This window comes from Pempheris klunzingeri, chromosome 24, assembly GCF_042242105.1.
Source record: "Pempheris klunzingeri isolate RE-2024b chromosome 24, fPemKlu1.hap1, whole genome shotgun sequence".
NCBI lineage: Eukaryota > Metazoa > Chordata > Actinopteri > Acropomatiformes > Pempheridae > Pempheris > Pempheris klunzingeri.
Window position 1 is genome coordinate 5,458,554 of NC_092035.1, and position 15,436 is coordinate 5,473,989.

The 15,436-nt window shown below is 40.5% G+C and overlaps 2 protein-coding genes across 2 annotated transcripts in view; both read right to left on the bottom strand.

Moving 5' to 3' along the window:
• Window positions 1-4,612: 4,612 nt before the first annotated feature.
• Window positions 4,613-11,160, bottom strand: LOC139223888 (ly6/PLAUR domain-containing protein 1-like). The gene is made up of 3 exons (XM_070855900.1): window positions 11,112-11,160; window positions 7,991-8,125; window positions 4,613-4,860 (listed from the first exon to the last, which is right to left on the bottom strand). Exons 1-3 carry the CDS (start codon window positions 11,158-11,160, stop codon window positions 4,613-4,615), a joined length of 432 nt encoding a protein of 143 aa, XP_070712001.1.
• A 3,169-nt stretch (window positions 11,161-14,329) lies between these two features.
• LOC139223603 (nck-associated protein 5-like) overlaps window positions 14,330-15,436 on the bottom strand; it is a 103,683-nt gene continuing 102,576 nt past the window's right edge. Inside the window, exon 19 of the mRNA XM_070855573.1 lies at window positions 14,330-14,689. Within this exon, the coding sequence (XP_070711674.1) occupies window positions 14,384-14,689 (306 nt within the window). The 3' untranslated portion in view covers window positions 14,330-14,383. The remainder of the gene's footprint in view (window positions 14,690-15,436) is intronic.

A 15,436-nucleotide genomic window follows, 5' to 3' on the forward strand; every position in this document is an offset into this window, starting at 1 on the left:
TAGCTCATGACCCTTGTTTCTCACCTGTGGCCACAGTAGTTCCTGCTCAGGAAAGGTCCCCTGTGCTAACTTTAACTCCTCCCAGCACTGCACTTGTGACTTTGGCTGACATGAACACAATGTCACACCGAATGAATGATAAACACACTCATCCTCTGTGACGGGGATGTCAGCAAACTGCCTAAACCCTAAATCCAGAAGGTGGCTTTGATATCTCTGTGAGTTTAACTAACACTAAATGAAAACTTGTGACAAATTCTTGATGTCAGTCTTGGATTTTAATATTTCACACATTAGAAAAAAAGCAAAAAAAAAAAAAAAACACTGACACAAGACTTTACATTCCTGCGTGTCACAGTTTTGAATACTAGAGGGCACCATTGCTCTCATTTTTAAGAATCAACAGAAACCTCTGGGCCTTACGAACCATTATGGGCCAGTCTCTGACAGTAATAACATGCAAAAGGAGCTGACTTCTCTCACGCAGTTCAACCCTACGTTTTTACATAGCATCTATTCAAATATCCCTCCTGGAACGACCATTCATCGAGACAGTGCTCTTCTATTTCACCATTTTGTTTTTGTTTTTTTGCAGGGGTGCAGCGTATTTAATACTTGTCTGATGCTTGTTAACTTCCCCACAGCTGCAGATTAATTTCCCCTTCGCACCGCTGTAATTTTTAATTGTGTTTACTTTTCTTTAGTGGTCCTACTTATTGGAGATAAGATTTGTGTTACAGCACTAAAGTGGATTGGAATGAAAATAAGGTCTTGGTGAAGTACCTTGTATTGGGATGACTGCTAAGTAATCAGATTTGGGATAATTGTTGAAGCTGCGCATGCGTTCCTCAGGCTTCATACATCTAATGGAACTTGAAATTTAACAGAATTTCATATTCATTTAGCCATTTAATCAAGAGCAAAAATAGATGGATTGATGCGTGGGTTAAGACATTTGACTCATGAATAATTGCTAGTGAGAATAAACAAGATTAGATGCATTTAAGTGGACTAGCTTTGATTCACTGCCAATATACACAATATACAGTATCTGCTGTATATAGCTGAACTAAGGGTAAGTGATTCTCTGGAGGTTTTTGATCTTGCTGTCCCCTGTCCGTCTGAAACAATCCCCACCCACACCAAAATAGATGAATTCTCCCTCATTTCTGATACTCTTAGCCTACACAGTAAACAGAGTAGATGAGTTGAGGTCCCTCATCAACTGAAGTATTTCCACTGCTGGAGCCCTAATATGACTGTGTTTGCGCACACTCATTAGAGCAAGGCAGAGGTGGGCCTTATTATTTTTAATAATCTCCTGTTTTTGCTGCTTCTTAATCCCGGGAGATCTGCAGTCGGCATTTCCCCTCTGTGATCGTCAGTCCTGACTCCTTCCACCTCCTCCTCCTCCTCCCGTCTTCAGCCTTAATGATGCTCTGTCACACAGGCACGACCTCCCACTGTAGGCGGCCTTCGCTGCTAATGGACCCAAAGTTTTAAGCCGCAATCCACACCACTGTCGTTCAACTCCATCATTTAAAAACACCAAAGACATTTAATATCCCTGTGGTGACGTGATGATCTTCCCCTTGCAAAACGATGGTACATTTTCACTGTGGACTGCAGGACTCATCCAGTGGGAGCTGCTCTATTGTGTCGCTAACAATGCACCGCTGCATTGTCAGGCACATAATTGAAAATGGTTACTTGGAAACAATATTGTGGCACTTGCAAGTCAATCATAGCCACAACTGGACTGTCAGTTTTCATCCAGCTCTTTAAAATTGCCCGGAGAATCATTCCAGCGGTCTGGAGTTTGTGTGTTTTTGCTGGGACCTTAGTAGAGTATCACATACTGATGCACTTGAGCCATTTTAAAACAGATGTAATACAAAGTGGATTGTGTCTGATCTGTATTCTCTGCCCAGTGTCACAAAACCAAATCTTCTGTTATATGGCTTCTATCAGTTTTAGTTTGACAGCGCACATTAAGAAAATGTTTGCATGTAACTGAAACACTTTCAATAATGAATAAATCGTAGGAAAAAGAAATGGCGGAATTGTTAAAATGCATGTGCACGCTCGCTTTGAAAACCGCAGAGGTTGCACAATGCACAAAATAATCAATAGATTGGTAATTGAGTGACGGTAGCTAGCGTGCTGAAATGTGGCTAATTTAATAAAGCACTGGCTCCACGTCGTTCTAAGCCTGGCTGCGTGAAGGTTAAATTCACAGAGAGCATTTAGGCCCAAATAACCTCCCGCCAGCAGTCCTGTGTTTCATTTCCCAGAGAGTCAAATAAAGTCATCCCCTCCCTTCGAACCCCCCAAAGTTCTTACACATGGTGGTTGTTGCAATGAAAATGCTAGAACTTCTTCTATGTAGATGTCTTATGATTGAAGAAGATTTCTTGGTTTTATCACAAAGGAAAAGCTCCAGTCTTTGAATCTATTTCATTGACTTTACTGGTCCTATAGCTCCTAATAATCTCTTACAAAAGAACCATTATGGAGCTGTAAATTCACCTAATTTGGCACTAATTACTGTATTGGGAAAATGGAGACAGTGCTCATTGTGATACGACCAATTAATTAATTCAAATAACCCAGAGACTATTTAAGTTGGCGCATGGCAAGTCAGCAAAACATGTTCTAGTTTTGATATTTGGGAAGCATGTGTGTTTTCAATACTAACTGTAGTCGCTCTGGATGCAAAAATAATCTCTTAAATGAAGTTAAACGTCAGAGGGTAAAACAGTAGGATGTTCAACACAAGCTGCAGTGAAGCAGACGATGCCTGAGCTCCACCCACTGTCTGAAAACGCTCCGTCTAGTCACTCATCAGGTCGGTTTTTCTGCAACATTTATTTACATCACATATCAGCAGAATACAGTGTCACTCTTCACAGAAGACCAGTCAAAAACTGCCATGAATATTTATCGGATGGTCCGTCTCTTTTTTTTTGTTTCCAGATCTGTCACATAATTCTCTAAAATAAGTCATGTGATATCAATCACCATACAACATTTTGTTTGATAATATGAAAACAATCTCGTAATAATGTGAAAACAACATCTAATCGATGCGGTAGCTCAGTGCTCTGCTCTGGACCGTTAATACCTGCATGTGTGACGTTAACGTGCAGTTAGAGAATGTCTGCATTGTTGCCGTCAACACTACATTCACTACATATAAAGAGAATACTGTACAGATCACAGCTTAATGTAACAAATAAATAGGCAAATAAATCATTTGGAGGGAAATATAAACCTGAAATTTTCACAAAATGCCCACCTAGACATGGAAATAACAGGGATACATAAATTAAATCAAATTTCCTTTTGTTAGATTATAAAATGCAGTATTTGGCATTGGCTACATGCAAAACTAGCTTTGATTTGGGCATTTGCTCTAAATAAATATAAACTTAAAGGGAAATAAGGCTGATATCACCCTGAAGCATTTCTCTAGAGAGAATGTATTTGTGCTTATAGCTTGTTGTTATACTACTATGTCTATGTAATAGAAATTTTGTTTAGCTCTCAGACAGTTCAAGATCTCATTTCACAAAGGCATATATGGAACATCTATGTCTAATTAATGAATCTAATCAGCTTCTTGTATGACAGTCAGATTTGGAATAGAATAAGCAGTAACACCAACCGGCTTTCAAAAACCATTTCAGCATCTTCCATAGTCCGAATGGTGAAATGTCAATTAATACTGTACGACAGTGGAAAATATGCGTATATGTGAGAGATAGTATGCTGCAAGAACCCTCCAAATTCAATTCTTATTTGCCTGAATCAAAGTGCCTTCTTCATCATAACACATACAGAACAGAAGTGCATTTTGGGTTCCTAATATCTGCTCTGTTGAAATCAATTCAAAATATGTTCTGAGCAGCAGCGACGACAGCGCGAATAAGAAAGAGAACAAACAGTGCTGTTTTAAACCGCCAATCAACTAAAGCTCACAAAATAAAAGCTTAAAAAAAACATCATTTCCCACAATGACTTCTACCTGCACCTTTTACAGCATGTAATAAACAGAAAACAACTTCAGAGCAGGTTCCTCACAAAACGCTCCACTTCACAGAAAGCAAAGAAACGGAGAGATGCCTCGGCTGCAGACTGGGTGCTCCTCCTATTGCAACAACAGAAATAAATGATTCAGAGAGCGCGGTATGCTTCCCTTTCTCCACTTTTCCAGCGTCGTTCTCAGTGATTATGGTGTTATATCGATCAGATTAACAATTTGTTCATGGCGCTTAGAGGACACAAAAGCCAGTGTTGGTGTCCACATCTGCTCCTTCAGTGTGCCACAGCAGTGATCGCAGGTTCAAGGTGAACCTGTGACAACAAAAGCACAGACAGATGTGTTCATTCAGCCTTTAAAATAACATGTGTGAGGTTTGTGTCCTTCTCCAAGGTACACTACATGACCAAAATGATGTGGACGCCCCACACGTGATTGTCAAACATCTCCTTACATTAATCATTAAACCTAAGAGGGCAGTGTGAACCAACAAAGTGAGGTTTCTTATTTTTCTGTGGTTTGGATGAAAGAAAACAAACTGTACAGCAGAGACGTGATGGGATACTCGGTCTACGTCACAGGGAGGAGCGTCAGCAGCGGCAGGAGGAAGATCAGGAAGAGGAGAAGTGGCCGGGTCGTCCGCGGGCTGGATATCGCCGCCGAAGGGATGGGGCGCTTCCTCCTGGGCCCGTTGCAGAGCGGGGTGTTGCAGCAGGAGATGCAGACCGAGTTCAGCCTGCCGGTGCAGAACTGCTGGTAACCAGAGGAGGCGATGAGGCAAGCCCCGGAGGAGGCACACGACTTCCGATAATGTATTCCTACAAAAAAAACAAAAAAAAAAACAAACATTTTTAAGTGACAGTAGAGTGACCAGTCATCCAGCAGTCACATTTTAGATATGTTGCAAAATATAACATCAGACTGAAAAGAACAGTGTTTTATTCTTCCCCTGGTGTAATTAGATTGCTTGGACGGAAGATGCGACATATAAGAGCCTTGAGTTATTGCATTAAAGGACTATGGTCTTATTGACTTGCTGTCTGCTTTTATCGACTGCTGTTTGTCAGTGTGGTAGAAGTTACTTGTATACTTGTATGAAGGACAAAAAGTCATATTCTGCAGTGCTGTAACTTTTTATTGCCCTCCAGAGGTACTGACTCTCTTATCAAGTGATGTTTCGCCGCCTGGTGTTAGTTGTAATGTACTTCTATGGTATGTTATAGCTGGTGTTTTATCATTTACGTGGTGCTCTTATTGTGTTATTTATCTTGTGTTTGCTGTTGTCTGCAAATGACATTTCCCCTTCCTGGGCGAGAAGAATTTTGATTAAATCAAAGTCAGATCAATTACATTTTTGTAGGCTGGAATGTTCCATTATTTGGGAATGCTTTTTTATTGATGAAGGAGGAGAAATATGCACTGACATTTTTTTTCCTCTATGGTCTACTCTTCAGAAAGCATCTATTCAGCTATTGTGTTGGTCAAGGCACAGCATAGCATTGCACATTCAGTATCTTACTAAGGACATCACACAAAGCTCGATAATGTGTCCAACCATCAAGGTGTCCTTCACAAACACTACACTTCACCTCAAGCTCTTTTTGCACTTTGGCATCAGACTTTCCTGAACGTACAATTACCTTGGCCTTACTGGATGCTTTGGATGCTCTGAAAAACACGTCATTTAATTGCAATTATAATTCAGTTACAATTATCAAAACAAAAGCACCTAATTTTTAGCTGGAAACCAGTGAATTTAGCTTTGATTGATAGTTCAATTGTTCCATCCGGCATTAGCTTACATATTCATACTTTCAAGAGAAAGAGTTGCTTTTTATTTATTTTTATTTTACCTTTATTTAACCAGGAAGTCCCATTGAGATCAGAAATCTCAGACCTGGCCTTGGTAGCAGCCATACAAAATTCAAAAGCCAGATACATGATACACAAATACATGACACACAAATAGATGTTTATGGATGTGGGCCACATAACCCAGAGTCCAGCCCTGACACAAGAAACCTTTTGGGCGTACGCGCCAAGCAAGCAATTCTCATTGGACTGAAGAGGCATCGTCTTTGCCTTCGGTGTCCAGTTCATATAACACATCCAGGATGTTAGCGGATGGGACATGGACCAAATAAATCTTTTCCAAAGATGGTCTCTGTCATTTTAAGTAGTTCTTGTCACGTCGATGTTTGCTCAGGTGTGAAAGGAGCTGAAACAGCCATCTCTAACCTGCGATTGGGTCATGTGGGGGCGAATTTGGAGCCTCATTCAGTCTTTAGCCCTTATCACTATTGTGCAAGATGGCAGCGGACGTATCCTGGATACTTTGGCTTCATTTTTGTACAGTGAGAAGAAGTGGAGACACTTTATATGCAGTCTATGGCTCCTACTACACAGTGCAATGTGCTCGTACAAACAGGGCTTTTAACCCCATAAATTAATCTAGTCTAGTTAGTACATCATGTGTCTTGGACTTGGGAGTAACACTCAGTTTCTACCATACACCTCTTGTGTTTTTGGTTTTGGAAATTCTAAAGACAACACTCTCCAAACTCTTTAGCAAATGGTTAAGTCGGCGTCCTATTTTATTTTCGGTGAAACTGATCTAATGTTGTGTCACTGGCAGCTGAAGGAAAGTCTCTCTTGCCTGACGAATGGGTTGAATAACATGGCCCAGCGAGATAGTGTTTGCCAGGATTTTGAAGTGACACAGCAACGCAACACCGATACCAACATAAAAAAACAATAGAAGGCCTTTCATTTGTTTGCGTAGGCTAATATTTATGCGTAGGTTTTAACACTGCATGGAAAATCTGATGTGTTACACCAGTCCGATGCTCTGTCTGCAAGACTGTGCTTTCTGTAGCACAGCGAATCCATCCACACATCAATCAATGCTCCTCTCTCCGTCTTTGAAGCAGAGAAGAAAATAACAGATAACAATGTCTATTACACTGAAAATCACAGGAGATTGTTTTGACCTGCTCAGCCTCTCCTGCTGGGTCAGACATGTGGGGATTAAAAGGTGTTCGGAGGGAGTAGTTGGGTGTTTTCAGTTTTATTTGCCATGCCAACAAGGGTGGGAAGATTTAGCAGATTTAATGTGTCTTTTAAGTGGGCAGTGAAGCATGAATCGATATAAATGTCACGTTATAGTCACGACTGATCCCAGGTGAGACGGCATTTATGCTAGCCTTTTCTCAGCCTTGTTGTGCATCAACAGAGATGCAAGTGCGCAGTGCCTTAATAATGTTGCCTCCCCTCATCCCAATGGCAAAGAAATAAAACTTAATGCTCAGAGGTACGCTGCCTCCGAGCGTTGTGTCCGGTCCGTCTCGGGTTTCCAGACAGTCACCTTTCTTCTACAAATAAATAGGAACTCTAGCTTTCTACCTGGGTACTTTAGGCTCACCCTGCCTGTGCACTCACATCCTCAGCTATCAATCTTCATTGACTCTGTCCTGGATCAGGGAATATGAATCTACAGAATATGAACCCAGAGAGCCTATACCAACACCAATGGATGCATAATCCTCTAATAAAAATATTTAAATCTATTAATCTCTCACTTAATCAGCAACATTATCTATCTAATTTACTTTTAAAATATGGACAGCCCATCCCTCCTGTTTTATCTTGTCCTTCGTTTAAAGTGTGCATGTGTTCTGCTTATCTTACATTTAATTTGTATCTTATGGCTTTCTATTATAATCTATTATAATTTGTTGACAGGAAACTATGGGAAACTTAGCCTCTCATGCTGATGAACTGGAAAGATTAGTGCCAAAAATCCTTGACCTAAATGACCTAATCTTCCACCAAATTCCACTGAGATCTCCTTTTTCTGCTTATTGACATAAAAACAAACAAAAAAAATACCACTAATAAGTAGAAAGACATCCAGTCATCCATACTGATTACCAGTAAACTGTCCCTTACCATCGGGTTTGACCAGCACCTCTTTCTGGCACATGTCCTGTACGTTGACGGTGCAGTTGACGATGTACTCCGGCGTGGAGCAGTCATTGTGCTTCATCTCCTCACACTGGTAGCACTGGATCTGAAGGGCATCTCCTGCACCACGCAGCAGGGCAAGAATGCAAGATATTCAATCATTAGTGTGCAGACATGATTGAAGACTGAAGAATGTGGAGTTATCTAGATGAATACCAAAGACACCAATCTTCACAACATCAGAAATTAATTTGGTTTAAGCAACATCTATTGATTGTCCAATGTAGAACACGGTTTCTCTGAATTTTGGAAAATAGACACAAGATTTGAAGCACAAATGTTTGTAATGTGCAGAGCTTACAGATTACGCCTGTAAGTCTTACGGGGAGTCAACACAGGGAGCGAGATGTCAGCAACACGTGAACAACGCGTCAGTGAAACTGGAGTGGGACAGTTTTGAAAGTCATTGTAGCTGAAAGTCTTAGTTTTGATGTCAGCTACCACGGAAGAAACTGACAGGGTTTGTATGCAGCCTATTGATTCATTGACGTTATTTCCACAGACGGCTTGGGAGCCTTGATCAATCAAGGTAGATATGATTGATTAGTGAAAAACACATGTACAGCGTGACATTTGTGTAACTCTGTGTGCATTCAATGACAAAAACTTGAAGCTAAAAAAAGCGAAAAAAAAGAAAAGAAAAGAAAAACACAGATGAAAATGGATGTGTATCTGTTCCGTGAGGTACGAGTGGTGCTTTCAATGCGGACTGCCCATCGCGTACAGTAACTTTAACAGGAATAGTTCAGCATTTTGGGAAATATGTACATTTGCTCTCTTGACGAGAATTAGATGAGAAGATAGACGCTCTCATGTCTGTAATGTAAACATGAAACTACAGTCAGCAACCAGCTCAGCTTAGTTTAGCACAAGGACTGGAAACAGGGGGAAACAGCAGGCTTGATTTGTCCGAAGTTAACAAACTAGAGTAAAGAATAAAGACACAAAGTGCAATGTCATCTTCTCTATCTTCTGCACAGTGTTGTGACATTACACCGGCTAACAGAAGACAAGTGCTGAGGTTTTGTGTCTTCACAAAAGCACATGTCCTTTGCCAGAGTCGAATCCTTTCGGCTTTTATATCGACTGTCTCAAGAGTGTCAACAGAGAGGTTGTAGATTCACACAATGAAGTGAGAATTGCTGTAAAGAAACAGAAAAAAAAATCTGTGGTCCCTTTAAATTTGATTTCAACCCATGGATTTTTACAGGTGATGAAGCTCCATTTGCAATACAGGAGGTCTTCATGCACGTCGCAGAGAAGCCTCACATGAATTTCCATCCCAAGATGATAAAACCGGGAGTGTCTGACTGCTTCCACGTCCACTTCTTTGCAGCTTTCGCAAATTTAATCTGATGCTTCTTAGGCGGCGTGGATGAGCCTTTCTCAATGGAGAAATAGATAAAGAATATCATGCTGTCAGTTTTGGTTAAATCTGCAGCTTAGTACTGTTTAAATGGCAGTTACTTGGGACATGGAAATCAAATGGTCTCAGTCTTAAGATCAAAAAGAGACAATTTTAAGAGACAAAATGCTTGCTGTGTAATATCCCTGTGCGATGCACATGACATATTTTCACTGGCATCACGGTCCATAAGTCCATTCATTTTTCTGAACATCTGAATGGGAGCTGAGAAGGAAAAATGCTCACAAGAAGTTCTCAATTACTGATAATTACATAACTCTGTTTTAATTGGTGCACTGGATTGCTGATAACATACCTGCCAGGTTCAATTAGTATGTCTAAGATATCATCATCATCACAATGGCAGCATCACAGAGAGGCGTTCAACTCCCACAAGCGCCCCTGCTCTTTCCTTTCTTCACGTCTTTCTTTCTGTCTTTCCTAAATATTCAACACAGGCTTTCCATCCCCACTGACATATATTAGTGGTGTAATTAATAAAATGGCACCAAACATTAATCTCAGCTCCAACAGCGCCATCAAACGCATCTGATAAAGGTCCACATGTAACATCACAACCCCCAGCCTAATTACTCCAAACCAAGCAAATGCCTGAAACCTCCATCCATCACCTGGAAGGACTCTGTGATAACTAGGAACTTTCTTATTTTGGGGAATATCAGTCACACCGGAGGGCAAAATCCAGCTCCTAAACACAGCTTATCAATCAGAGGAAATTGCTCTAAATCTATTTGTTTCTTTTTTGCCACCACAGAAAAGAGAGGATGATAAGAAAAAGAAACCAAATCCTTCACAGCTTCTGCATTCAGGTGGAGAACAAATGCAAAAACCCATATCTTTAAATCACAGCTCCATTTACTATAATCACTCTAGGCGCTACAAAACAGCAAATGAATAATACAAATCAGACACAGGTGTAGGAACAGACCCTGATACTCCAAAAAGAGCAAAATGGCACAAAAAAAGGCAGCATCTTCACTGCTGCCTTTGCCAGCACTCATACAAGCAAGAAGAAAACCCATTCAAAGAAAACGCTCCTACTAGAGAAATAGAAAGAAGCAGCTCTTGAGTGATAATCGCAGGTTTGAGGATGTTATTAGCTTCAGTCCAGCCAAGCACTGCTGCCTCAGCGCGCAAACCCGGCACCAAATACACATCGTGCTTCTTAATTACTGCCCATTATTTCTCCTTGTGCCATAAATTAATCCAAAAGAAGAGAAAGGCAGTCAGTAAATGTTGTGTTGTATTCAGATCAGACTTCATGTACGCGGAGAAAAAGACTTTCCAAAAATGGCAACAGTTCTTTATCATTATTATTATCATTATTATTATTATTATTTAATGGCATCAAAATAAAGTCGTAAACATTTAGGTACAGTATATCCCAAGATTAATTCATTAAAAATATCTTTACCACGGATGCAACACATGTAAATCATCTTACTTTTTGGAATATTTCATTTCCCCTCTTTTACGCACGAATGTAGATACAATCGTCTTTAATTCTAATAATCTCTTTTGCACATAACACGATACAAGCACTTGCTTTTGTTGCATTTCAAACTGTCTCCTCACGCACGGGCTGAGATTGGGTCGCAGTCTTTCCAACTCGCACCTTACCTGCGTCGAGAAAGACTCCGAATAAAGTCGCAAGAACGAGAAGACGCATTCTCTCCCAAATGACGCTCGGAGGGGAAACATCCGACCAAAGCAGCTTGTTCAGGCCGAGGCATGGAGGACGGAGCGCGGCGGAGGAAGCCCCGACAAGGATCCGCTCATCCTCTCTGCTGGCTGAGGTGAGAGCAGAAAGCTCCGCAAAGTGAGAGTCTCCTCTTCCAGCGCAACTGGACACAATTCCAGAGCGCGGAGACCATAAAGCGCACCACGTGACGGCAGCTCATAGTTGGCGTTTTCATATCTCCGTCATGCAGTTGGTTTTCATGCACTGATTACAAAGAAATCATGATATTAAACATGTAGTTTATAGATATTAAGCATTTTTTTTTCCTTCTGTGATGTTACTGGGGTGTGATAAGTCCAGTGAATGCGTATTCACATGAGACCACCTCTGTTCCCTTTTCATATAAAACCCCAATAAAATCAGGACTTTACAGTGCCTGTGCGTAATAGCTTACAGTATAATACTTTATCGTGTCATATGGTGACAGTAAAACATTTTTGTTTTCATTCTTATTCCAGAAGTATTTTATGACTTCCAGCCTATAATGAGTTTGGCTGTAGGAGTTTTCAAGTGTTTCTAAACATTTACGTCCCATTTATGTTGCTGTGGTGATGCATTTACTCAGGTTTTTCCATTCCCCTAATACATATTGCTATGATAATCCAATAATAGTCATCCTTGACTTTATTGACCTTTTTATTAGCTCCTCTATAGGCTGCTCCCTCCATAATAGATTAGTGCGCATCTAAGATGTGTTATAGCCTCTTATTGTTGAGCATTCTACCTGTAGGCTGTAGGCAATTTCACATTTCACTTAATGCATGGAGGGGCAGATACAGAGAGGAAGCAAATTAATTGCGTTTATTTATACGCACATAATTACCCATCAAGGGACTAATGGCTCCAAATCCCTCTCCAAGCGCAGTCTCGCAGCGAACTGTCGCCTGCTCTGAGCTTCAGATCCTGCTGACAGATTGCGAGTGGGAAGCAGTGATTACACGCGATGCCCTTGGGGTGAAATATTCAGGGTTTTTCTCTCTAAACCTTTATTTCCACGATGAAAGAATGAATGAATGAATGAATGAATGAATCACCTGGCGCGTCCGCTTATGTACGTATGAGGACGCGCACAATACATGCGCGCACACACACACACACACCTTGCAGCTCAGTTTGAAATAGGAAATAGTTTCTCGTATTTATTTAGGAAATAGTTACATAAAATATAGCATTAAAGTCTGGTGTAACAGACAAAATTGCACACAGAAATAACATTAACAATAACATTAATAATAATTATAATAATAATGATAATTACCAAAGTAACACTGCTGGTAACCATTTCTCTTTACAAAGGAACCAGGAACATTTAAGGAGAGAGGTGAAGCATGACAATCACACTACAGTCTGACAGTACAAAATGTGGGTATAAATACTGGACATCTAGAAAAATACACAAGTCCTCTTCAGACTCTCTTCATACAATATTGACAGTTTCATAGAAAAATTGAAACACACAGTCGGCTCTGTTGATTAGCACCAGCTGGTCCAATTCCAGATAGAGATTTGGCATAACTTCACCTAAAGTTCAAATATGTCTTTAAAATAAAGTGATAAAATATTTTAGTATTAGCTCTTACTGATCAAAATAAAGTTGTTGGTTTTTTTTTAAACAAGAACCCCTAAAGAATTCCATAAGAAACAGCAGACTTAAAACCTTGGTTGAATGATTGGCAAACAATTTACATCTTTTTTTGTTTTTTTTCTCATTTGCATATATCAATCAGCAATGCCCGTTCTGATATTAACTTATAGCAGTTTCTATATACAACATAATATACAACTATGAAAGGAAAACTGAGGTCTGGAGAGTTCAGGTATGCTATGCTACATGAGACTATGTTTGGATTCTGGATTTTACATCTGGAACTCAAAAAAAAGCAAAACATTACTGAGTGTTATTTGTATTTGTCAACAATTTCCTGATGGCTGCATTTTAATTCTTACAATCTACATTAGTCCAGTATGTTCCCTGAGCTACCAACAATGACACGGGTTGCATTCAAGCCACAAAGTTGGTTTTTTTGCTGTACTGGTATACCAGTCAGACACTGAAAAATCATCTTATTAATCAATGTACCACATGGAAACATAATATGGGTTGGCTTCAGTTGACATCATTAGATAATCTGTTGCTAAGAATTAGTTTTGTTAGGTGAATGTTTTACAATTTTCTGTTTTGTTTGCCGTTATTGGCGGCATAACTGCTTAAAATAACACATAAAGACAAGATTGGCAACAGATTTTACCTTTAAAATGAGTTAAAATTAATAAAATTGAACAATACTTTAAATCCTGTTGTGATTTGCGACGTAGTTTTAAAAATATTGCTTCAAAAAGAAGTAGACAAAGATGAACCAAGTGGATTATTATAGTTGTGATTCCACATGGGCAACTTTTGGGAAACTTCAATGGGCAACGTACTTAGCAGCAAACATAAAATGACACCTTAGGTTTAAATCTAGTTTCCTAGCAAACAGGAATGCAATTAAAGCAACAATTTTGTTGCAACTACACGCCAATGTTGCCCATCGGCTTGGCTCCCAGAAGACGCCCTGCTTATCACTGCTTGAAGAATCATTCACTTTACACTCCTTATAACTTTGTACAATATTTGTTACAGTGCAATGATAAGACGTTCCCCAGCATGGGGAAAAGATTACTAAAAATTGCAATGAGACAACGTTGTGTGTTACTGTCCAGCCCACCACACCCACAGTCAAACTATTAAAAGTCCTGGTTCGGTGTTTGGGTCGAGGTCTCCACTAAGTGCTTCATGTTGAATGTAGGACAGGGCTTCACCTGTTGCGGCAGGGCTGTAGTCAAGGCCATGTTTGTCCAGTCTGAGTCATTTCCAAGATTAGATGAAAGTGGAACTTGACTCAAGACCAAAGCCAGAGCAAATGAAGTCCTTCCTTGAGGGCATTGTTTACTGTGTGAGAGGTCTCAAGGTTCAACAGAGATGGAAATCTCGAATTCTACTCCACCCTCTACTGCACCCTCCAACATCCAAACAAAAGAATTCAAAAAGGAAAGAAAACATTGGCTAAGAACTTTGCACGTCTGAGATGTCATAGGAGTGGCCTGAAAACCAGACTCAAGACGTAGACTGGACTCTTGCACTACAGCCCTGCCTTCTTATTCATTGCCCCTACACGTCGTTGGAGCCCTGACTGGTGCAGGAGGAGAAGCTGTCGTACAGCGAGTCACTAAGGGAGCCCACGGGATCTGCCCCGGGCTTGCTTGAGAAGCTGGAGGAGGAGGGTTCGTCCACCTTACAGCAGTCCTCCGCGCTCTTCCCCGCATCAGCGTGGCAGCCAACTCTGCGGCTGCCTAAGCCTGCGTCCGGGTACAGGCTGCTGCTGGTGGAGCTGCTGTGATTCAGCTTGTTCAGGGACTCCAAAGAGAAGTCCGGCTGGTTTTCACTGACAGCCGTCTTCTCCATAGGAACCTCCTTCTGCAGAGAGAAAAGGAAGACACATCAATGAAGAGCACAAACATGTTCATTTATGGCAAAGTGTGATTTGCTGAATCTTGACTCATAGTAAATGAATTTCCAGTCTGTGTAACTCCACACTCACTTTTGTTAATTTGACAAATACGCAATGAGAAGCACAGAAATAAATCTAACATTACACCATGTAGTTCATCTTGTTTGCAGCATTGTGCTGCAAAGCAATAAGGCCGGCGCCGCATGAGAGCATGACAGTGATCTATATTGAGATTTTTATCACACTCAAGGAACAAATGTATGTCTTGGGTGTTGGCAGGCTTGCATCTCTGAGCATCTGGGCTCACCCACTCTCCTGTTATATTAAGTTCGTTGTATGATGTATTATTTGTTTTTGTACAGCCTTTGGCGGTCTGCTGTATAAATTAGCATAGCCAGAAATATGTTACTCAGGGGAAATGTTTGAACGTGCTAATGATTAAATGTGACCACATGTGCTGTGATTCATGACAGTTCAAAGGGCATTAGAATTTAAAAGTGTTATTATTGTTGGTCTTATCAGTGGCCCATATCGTGTCTCCACATCTGAGCCTGTTGGCCTTTCAAGGTTACATGCCTTTAGGCAACTCGGCGGTGATAAAAACCCAAAAACAAAAGTTCAAAATCCTGCATTAACCAGCTGCTTCTTTGGTACTTCATGCTTAAATTATTGTCACATGACCCAATGCCACATCATCGCTAATGACCCACGAG

Coding starts and splice junctions, on each gene's coding strand:
- LOC139223888 (XM_070855900.1), bottom strand. CDS start 11,160: ATGCGTCTTCTCGTTCTTGCGACTTTATTCGGAGTCTTTCTCGACGCA. Junction 8,126..11,111: donor CGGAGTCTTTCTCGACGCAG/GTAAGGTGCGAG, acceptor TGCGTGGTGCAG/GAGATGCCCTTCAGATCCAG. Junction 4,861..7,990: donor GGTGCTGGTCAAACCCGATG/GTAAGGGACAGT, acceptor TTTTTTTTGTAG/GAATACATTATCGGAAGTCG.